The sequence below is a fragment of the Corvus brachyrhynchos genome, unplaced genomic scaffold, assembly GCF_000691975.1.
Source record: "Corvus brachyrhynchos isolate BGI_N302 unplaced genomic scaffold, ASM69197v1 scaffold466, whole genome shotgun sequence".
Lineage (NCBI taxonomy): Eukaryota > Metazoa > Chordata > Aves > Passeriformes > Corvidae > Corvus > Corvus brachyrhynchos.
The window spans coordinates 1112526-1121919 of NW_008238635.1; the positions used below are offsets into that span (position 1 = coordinate 1112526).

The following is a 9394-nucleotide window of genomic DNA, read 5'->3' on the forward strand; positions in this document are numbered from 1 at the left end:
GTGCTGGGGTGGGGCAAGCTCTCAGTGCCCATCCAGGGCCAGACACACAGCCCATGGCCTGCTGTAAGAGGAGCATCTGGTGTGCTGTCACTGCAAGGGCTGAGCCCACACCAAGAAGCTGGCCAGTGTCCCTGCAAATATCCTCGCATGCCCTGCACTCGGTTGGGAAAGCCTTTTGGTGTCCATCGACACCGCACACATCTGTGTCTTCCTTGAAGCTCTCAGTGCCCATCCAGGGCCAGACACACAGCCCATGGCCTGCTGTAAGAGGAGCATCTGGTGTGCTGTCACTGCAAGGGCTGAGCCCACACCAAGAAGCTGGCCAGTGTCCCTGCAAATATCCTCGCATGCCCTGCACTCGGTTGGGAAAGCCTTTTGGTGTCCATCGACACCGCACACATCTGTGTCTTCCTTGCATATGCCCAGGTGAGTATGGCTTCCCTGGGGACTCCCTCTGAGCCTCCACCCCCAAATAACTGCGCTGTGGGTCTGGTTCATGGGGCTGGGCTGCCATGGCTGCTCCCCCAGGCCAAACCACAAGGGCCAGCAATTAGACTCATCTCAGTTAGGCTTCGCTCACAGCACCAGCTGCCAGCTCGTCCTTGGCATCCAGCTCCAGAGATGCTTCTCACTTCCCTCTGATGACTGAAGCAAGCCCTGAGAGACTCCAGGAGCCAACCAGTGGTGTCTATCTTTTGATCCATCATTCTCACCATACCTTTTATTTGCCCTCAGCAATGGAGCAAGCCAGGATGATGCTTCAGCCATCCCCTCCCAAAGTATTTGGGGTCCTGGATGCAATTCTGCTCCTTTACCAAAAGCTGATTCAATCCCTTCCCACCAGGCAACCCCTCTGTCTGCTTGCTGCCTTAATATCCCTTAGATCAATCTCAGAAGGATCCAGTAACATGGAATGGCAGATGGGGAACAGAGCATGAATATTAATTAGCAACGAATTCCGAACAGAGGACTTTAATTACATTAAGAGCGCAGGCTCGGAGGCAGTGACTTACTTCCTGCTGTAAATCTGTTGACAGGTCATTTGCCACAGTGGTGTCAGTGCTCCTTAATGAATGAATATATACATTTCAAGTGCTGGTGTATGGGAGAAATAGGGTCTTGTTTCCAAAAGTGGCAACACAAGCCTGCACACCAGCGAGAGGGTTTTGCCCGTGGGGAGGATTCGGGGAAATAATGATTAGTATAATTACCTGGTAATCACACACTACGTTCTGGGAGCCAGGAGCTCTGCTCGTGGGGCTGGCAATCCCCGGCATGAGCCAGACCTGCTGCTTTGTCATATGTGGTCACTGGGGGGAGACCAAGAACCGCAGCACCTTCTCCGGGGCCGGTGGGTGCCGGGTCCCCGCCACGCTGGTGCGGGCGATGCGCCTGGAGCGCTGCTCGCCGCGCTCGGGGCTCACGGTGGCCTCGCGGTGGGGTGCGGACACGTCTCAGCTTCCACTGCTGGTGGTGCTTTGGCAGCCTGGCGGGGGAAATCAGTCCTGTGCGGGCAGGGGGCTAGCCGGAAAACCCATCCAGCCAGGATCCCCTCTCAGCCCAGGGGCAGCAGCAGGTTGGAAAAGCACGTTTTCCCCAGAACGGTTTAATCCCAGGAAAAATACAGCCGATGCTGAAGGCCTTCTGTACGAGCAAAAGGGTCTTTTTGTTTTAATCCCTCGAACTAGCATGGGACAGCAACGCTGCCAAACAGCCTCTTATGGGGACAACTCTTTCTTGTGCTCAGGGATTTTGCTGGATGAGTTTGGTCTGAGGTTTTCTGCTCGGAAAACCAGCTTGAACGAAGAGGGTCGCCTGAGTGCCAGCATGCCAACATCCCAGCAACATGAAGCTTTAGCTTTATCTTTCTTCTCAGCTGCCTTCAGTCTGCAGAGCAGCATGTTCCTCCACAGTCCCCGGTGGCAATGCTGGAGAGCCGTGCTCTGTCTAGGGGCAGCACACAGGCACAGACCCCTTTGGCCAGTGGGCAATGCTCAAGGGACTGCTGCGTCCCTGGAGCTCCTCCTGCCTGGCCCAGTGCCCCCAGGCCTAGTTGGGAAGCGGTATGGGACATGACATGTTTGCAGACTCTCCTAGTGAAGGCAAGGAGGGAAAGGATCGCTGTGGGTGATGGTGGGAGAGCTGCAGCAATGGGCACAGTGCTGTGGGCTGCAAGAAGGAGATAATGTGGGATCTTGAGCTGCAGGGGACTCTCCAGCAGCAGATTCAGGAGCTGGAGGCTTGCACAGGAAGGACATGGCACAAACAGCCTCTCCTCTTCATGTTTAACTGGCATGACGGTGGGTTTGCCTCCAAAGTGGTAGATGACTGATTTTGTCAGCTCTCCCCAGACTGGGACTCCTGCTCTTTTCCTGTGCTCCTTGCCAGCACAGTGAGGCTGGCAGAAGCTGGAAGTGCTGCTGGCCAGCTCTGCCAATGGCATGAAAGGAGATCAGAGATGGCTTTGAGTAACCTTCCTCAACCAGGGGTCACTCATGCATCTACAGCTCCAAAAGAAGTCGCAGAAATGGTTGAGGGGAAAACCTGACCTAGGGATAAAGATAAAAGAGCTAATTAGCTCTGACTGAGCTGAGATGAAGACTGTGAGAGCAGGCTACAGAGATGCAATGCGTTTTAGCACCGAGGAAGGTTCTGGTTTGGAAGGGGCGGTCCTTGCCAGCAAGATCTTGTCCTGACCAAGGCTTTCACACCCATGTTTTGCCCTCTTCTGCTCAGCAGCTGTGGTGAGTATTCCGGATTGAGAAGGTTTGGAGGTGGCACCGGGGTTAGAATTGTGTAAAAAATGCCACAAACATCTCAGGAGAAAAGCACCAAACATTCTTAGAAGGTTTCTCTGTGCTCAAGGTGGGCCACAGTGGTGGACCATCATCACAACACCATTGACAGAGACACTGAAGGGTTCAGGAACACAAACCCAAAGACTCAAGGGCTTCAGCCAACTGGCACAGGAGGCACAGCATGGCAGGACACATCCCAATGCAAGTCCTACGGGAAATGGAGGAACCCAGTCTGGTTGCAAAGGCTGGAGGGAGGCAATGCTCTTGGTACCTCCATCTCTTGCTACATGTCTGGACTCACAGGTGCCAGGATGCCACTGGCCTGGGGGTGCACACCTGGGGCTGCTGCCACTTTCTACAATGCAGGTGCAAAACCACACTGTGGGCAACATCCAAAGAGCAACCCAAAAAGCAACTGAAACCTTGCTGGATAGTGGGTGGTGCCAGAGTGCATCTCTTGGTCTCTTTCCTGCTCCAGTGACAACCAGGAGGTGTCATGTCCCCAGCCTGCAATAACCACTTTTTTCTCTTGCTTGAGAAGAACGTGTGTGTGTGTGTGCCCATCCTTTCTTCCACATTTTAACCAGGGTTCCAACCTGCCCCAAGGTGGGTCGTGAATGACCTGGGTGGAGCAGGTCCACGGCACAGTTGTGAGCTGGAGGCTGTGAGCTTCCTTGGCAGCTGGCACATGGCTGCATCCCCCTCTCTACCCTGTCTGTGGCTCTTCTGGAAAGTCTATTTTTATTTGTCTCTTCTAAAAATGAATGGGGAGGACAGACGTGTTTCCTTGTTGTGATGAACTTGTCCAAACCCCAAATACTTAAAACCCTGCTGGCCAACTTTTAAGAGCCGAGTCTGACTCTTCCACACTTCTTTTTGTTGCTCACTGCCAAATGACAAAGCAGGTTCTCTGCAGGATGGAGGATGTCCCAATGACAGTGAGTTTTTGGATCAACAATAAGGTGGCACCTCTAATTCACAGTGCCAAAAATCCTGCTTTACCTTGAGGACAGGGACAGCAAAGTTAAGTGCAGCCCCTTTGCCTCCACCCAGCCACTGTGCTCATTTACTTCTGCTCCTTTTCTTCTTGCTGCAGTTGTTCCCTAGCTGGGATCAGATGAGAGATTTTAAAGTATGAATTTTGAGGAACCGCTGAGCTCTGCATCTGCGCTGGGGTGGCACAAACCATTTCTACCTCCCCTCGTCCTTCAGATACCAGTGCCAGATAAGGTGTTCACTCCATGTCTTATAGACTGGCTCCAGCAAATGGCTTTTCTGTCTGGGTGACACATGGAAAGTGCCTGAAAATGCAGCAGCAGAGTGAAGGCTATCGGGAGGCGGTGGAGGTTTGTACAGGTAATTGCTCTGACCCTCCTGCAAGGAAAGTCAGATTGAGGAAGTGATGCCATCGTGTGAGCAGCATTTCCAACAGGGATTAACAGGCAGGGGTTGGTGTGGGCACATGGACGATGGAAATGCAGCAAGGCCGTGTCATTATTCCACCTGGCCACCAGAGCTGCCGCAAGTGTAGTGCTCTCCTGGAGCTCCTGCCAGCAGACTTGGCTCTGCTGGGGTGGGATTTTGAAAGTCTGAGCCAGTCCCTGCTGTGTTTGTACCAACGTGCTCCTCCTGTCGGTGTCTGCACAGCTCCTCTGGGATCCTGCCTCTGCTGCAGGGACAGGAGCTGCATGGCATCCCTTGGCAAATGCTTCCCACTGAGCTGGGATACAGAGCTGTGCTTGGACTAACTATCCTGACTTAATGGGGCTGAAACTCCCCAACGACAGGAGCAGAATGGAAGTGAGAAGCTGATTCCATTTCCCCCCTGCCTTTTCATGTATGCTTTTTCTCCTTGGCTGCTGGCAGAGCTACGTTACGTAAAGGCAGATAAGCCCCTGCCTTTTGTCAGCAGTTGGAATAATTTTCAATATCTGAGACACCCTGTCTGGCAAAGGTCATGCCCTGTTCTCTAGCAGGTCTTAATTTAGCACCTGCAAGTTCTTGGTGAAGTGTGAAACTTCAGGATGCAGGAAGATCCTTGGAGGCTGTTGTGTAGGGAATGTCTTCCCTGCGCAGAGACGTGAGTGAGCTGCTGAGCATCTTCACCATCCTCACCTCCCAACTGGAAGTAAATGCCTTTTACTGGAAGCTTGCAAGAGCCATCCAAAGCACAGCTCTGCTGCAGCTCAGAGCTCCGGCATGATGTCCAACGCTGCTCCAAAACAGCTGCATCCGATGGTGATGCAGCGAACCGGCTTCCAAGCACCTTAGGTGATGCCCCTATGACTGCCTGGCTAGTTGGCTTCCTCCGTGGACTCCCTGCCTTCCTGCTGCCCTGGCCAATCTACAGGCTGCATGGCTCAGAGCACAGGGGAGGAGGCAGCTGTGAGGGATGAGGACAATGCAGCACACATATCCTTTGCTGTTGTTCAAATTCATTCCTTGGCTCCATTGCCAAAGGAGTTCGGGTTGTGTACATGGCTTGTTAAAGGCTTGAGGCAGGTACAGCTGAATTCAGCAGAGAAATTGTTGTCACCAAACTCATGGGACTGAACAGCACAGGGAAACCTCACTGAGTGTTGCAGGATGAGGGGAACCCAGCCTCCCAGGCCGTGGAGAATCCAGGGGAGTGCCCTTGGGAGGTCTCTGTCATTGTCTCTCATCCGTTACAAGATGTGCCCATCTGCAAGGCACAAACGCACAGAGGACAGGACTTTAGACAAGGGCATGTAGTGAGTGATAGGACAAGGGGAGATGACTTCAAGTGAAAGAGAGTAGGTTTTGATTAGGTACTAGGAAGAAATTCTTCACTGGGAGGGTGGGCAGGCCCTGGCACAGGGTGCCCAGAGAAGCTGTGGCTGCCCCTGGATCCCTGGCAGTGTCCAAGGCCAGGCTGGACGGGGCTTGGAGCAACCTGGGATAGTGGAAGGTGTCCCTGCCCATGGCAAGAGGGTGGAACTAAATGATCTTTACAGTCCCTTCCAAGCCAAACCATTCTGTGATCCTTTGATTCCGTGGCTCTGGAGCTTTTGCTGCTGGATTTGCGGTGTGCGACTGTGGACTCCTACCGGCCCTGGCACCAGACGGCAGCTGCACACCAGGGCTTATCTCCAGACCTACCAGGAGCAGGAAACTCAGCGAGTTCCCAAACAAACCTCTGGTGCGGGAGGCCAGCGTCTCTGACCTCCGGGGGTCCTGAGTGTTTGAACGGGCTCCTAATCTGCTTGGGAAAAGCAGGAGAACTGGGGAGGGAGAGGAGGGAGGGCTGGGGCTGTGCCCTGAGCGGGGTCGGCTGTCGCTCGTGGCTTTGATTGCTGAGGCTTGCTGTCTCAGGCTTGCGGGATTTGGCTGCCTGGCCGTGAACAAAAAAGCTGGATTCTCCCAGAGCCTTTATTCCCATGTCAAGATCACTGGTGGTTTCCCGAGGAGGAGTGGAGGGAGAGGAAGGCTTTTGCTGATGGCTTTTGACAGGCGTGGGGAAAAGCAAGGCTCAGCCTCTGCTCCAGCTGAAATCCTAGAATCATAGAATAGTTTGGGTTGGAAGGGTCCTTTAAAGGTCATCTTGTCCATTACCCCTATAGTGCACCCCATAGCTGCCCTTCACCTTCCCCCAGTGTGGGCTGGACCAGCCCTGGGTACCTCACTCCTGTGTTGGGACCATCCCAGAGCCCTCGCTCAGCATCTCCCTTTGATGGGGCTCCCCCCTTCCCCCTGCCTCCCTCCAGAGGCTCCTGGCCCCCTGCTCCATCCCAGCATCAGCAGCCTGTCTTATCCAATCCCTGCCCCAAATACCCCTGACTGCGGAGACTGACAGCCCAGAGGGCCCAAAGAGCAGGGACATGCCAGGAAGGACAACGAGAGTGGAAGGGTTGAGGAATATCCCACCAAACTGACCCTCTGACACCACTCTGCCCTCCTCCTTCCTCCCACCCAGCATCCTTCTCCTTGCTCCTGAACATCAGCAGCAGATTTGAACTGCAGCAGGACCCTGCCTGGGAGGAGCATCTCCATGGAAGATCCCAAGGCTGTTGCATTCCTTGGCCAAGACCGTCTGGCTCTGAGCTGTGATCTCTAACAGATGCCCACTCTGCTTCCCTGAGAGACAGAAAACATGCTGAGGGCACATTGCCACTAGCCTGTCACCCTGGAATCCCTGCCTTCTTCTCTTCACAGGTTCACAGGCAGCAAAATCATCTCAGTGACCAGTTAATTGGGTTTTTTGTTGTTGTTGTTTTGGTTTGTTTTGGTTTTTTTCGGTTGGTTGGTTTTTTGTTTGTTTTGTTTGTTTGTTTGTCTGTTTTTGGAAAGCAAATAAAAATTACCAAAATGACACGGATTTACTCTGTAGCCCACAGTGGTGCTGGGATGGGAACAGCATCCCAGCATGTCTGCTCCCCAGGTGCTGAGCCAGCCCAGTGATGTGTCCCCATTGTCCTGGTGTCCTCATCCTCACCGGCCCCACCTTGGCAGGGATTGCCAGGGGAACCTGCCTGGGTGGAGAGTGCTCAGGAGCCAACATGGGATAATGATTCATAGCCTCAGCTTCCTGCTCAGCTCCGGTGGCTCCTAAATCTGGACAGCCTCAGGCTTGGACAGGCAGAGCAGGGGAAGACAGGGGCTTGGCACAGCAAGGAGCCTTCCTCTGCTCAGGAAGTGGGCTGCTTGGTGGGCTTTGCAGCTCCTGGTGCATCCCAACCCTGCAGACAGCAGAGCTATTTGTTTGTGCGTGTCGTTCTGTCAAGGGAGCGGCTTAGCCCAGGCCAGAGCCTGTATATAGAGCCCCTGCCTGGGTGCACTTCTGGAGGGTTTTATTGCTTTGATGCTGGATTCATCCCAGCTAGGCCATCCCTGAGGGGGCAGTGCTGCCAAACCTCTCGGACGGCAGCATACGTTGCTGAGGGTCTTGCTTCTTTGGAGTACCTGGGGAAGAATGTTGTGTGGCAAGAGGATAAACAGCCTCTTAATAAAGCCACCACCATTCAAAATTAGCCATCCCCTGGGATCCTTTCTTATCAGGCCCTGGTAGACAGGGCTATCGGGAGCCTGGTTCATTCCTGAACAAATACGCACTGCAAGCAGCGCTTGCTGGCGTTGGCCCCAGGACAACACTTGCTGGGCCACCTCACCAGTGCCAAGCCCTGAGCTGGGTTGTCTGCATGCCCCCACTGCCAGTGGATGGGCACTGGGTCAGTCGGTGCAGGCAGGAGAGCTGCAGACCTCTTCTCACCACCTCCCTGCAAGCAGTGGGTGTTGGTGCAGTGCTTGGATGTGGTTCACGCCCCAAATGTCCTTGGGAGTTGCTTGAACACCTTTGCATGAGGCATCCTTGCTCTGCCTGGCCTTGTTCGCTCCCTGGTGTCCTCCCTTCCTCTTCACATCCTGCCAGCCCGGCCTTGCCATGCCCTCACCACCTCTCTGTGTGCTCACAGCCACCTTCCTCCTTCCCCAGCAGCTGGAGATGCACTCTGCTCACCCCTCCTAACCCTCAACCTTTTCCAGCACTGCATTTTTCTATCTCCCCCCGACTAAAAGCACCAGTCCCCCACCCTTTTTCCCATCACCCTCCCACCCTGAGAAGACAAAAAACCCGCCCAACCCCACACAGCCAGCTCCTGCCGTTTATTCTTAAATCCCTTCCCTCCTGCCTTGCTGGTTTGAAAGCCTGTACCCTGGAATGGGCCTCCCAGCTTTCGCTGGCAACCCTGCTTCAGACTGACCGCCACAGATAGTGTTGGGGAGTGAAAGAAAATAATATATAAAATAATAATAATGAAAAGGAAGAATAAAGAAAACCCTCTCATCTCGCTGTATCTCCGTGCTGAAGTTTTCCCAGTCTCCCATGCCATGTGCTGGTGTGAGGGAGTCTTGGGAACAAAAAGGAAACTTTGGGGGTTTGTTTTCTCACCTGTATGCTTTGAGAAACTCTCCCCAGCAGCGCTGGTGCTGTACCCTCTGGCAGAGGGTGGATGAGATGCTTCTCACACTGCTGCCCACTCCCTCGGTGCACTCGTAGGGGTTTTTTTGGCTTTTGGATGTGGTTTGCTCAGGTAAGGCACCTCCAGCCCACCTTTCTGCATGTGTCATTGTTTGGGAAAGGAAAAAAAATAATAAAAGAGAGAAAAAGCAGAAAAATCTCTTGCCGAGGAGGGACCCTGAGTCCAAGACAACCTCTCCCCTCGCCTGGGGGAGGGCTGAGGGAGGGTTTCCCCTCCTTCCAGCTTCTTTTCCTCCCCTCTAGGTGATGGAGATGGAGGATGGAGGCGAGGCGGGAGCTACAACAGAAGAAAACACGGGCAGGGGCAGGGCAGGTGCTGTCCCAAAACCCGAGGGCGGGAAGGGGGTGCGGAGGGGACCCGGCCGGGGGTGTTCGCCCCCCTCCGCCCCCCCCCCCCGCCAGCATCCTGGGCAGCGCCCGGGAGGGCGGAGGGAAGGGAGGGCGATGCTCCGCTCGGGGTTTATTAGATTGGACATAATCATCTTTAAATAAGGGCAGCCCCCCCTCCACACCCCTCCTTGAGGTGGGGGGGGAGCGGAGCCCCTCGGGGCTTTCTAGATAAGGGCGACTAAAGCATCCCCCGCTCCCGCAGGCACAGACT

At 54.3% G+C, this 9394-nt stretch overlaps 1 protein-coding gene across 1 annotated transcript in view; it reads left to right on the top strand.

The window, feature by feature from the left end:
* Window positions 1-1275: 1275 nt before the first annotated feature.
* The window catches only part of PAPPA2 (pappalysin 2), a 96124-nt gene continuing 88005 nt past the window's right edge, over window positions 1276-9394 (top strand). The window contains exon 1 of the mRNA XM_017737395.1: window positions 1276-1441. Within this exon, the coding sequence (XP_017592884.1) occupies window positions 1276-1441 (166 nt within the window). The remainder of the gene's footprint in view (window positions 1442-9394) is intronic.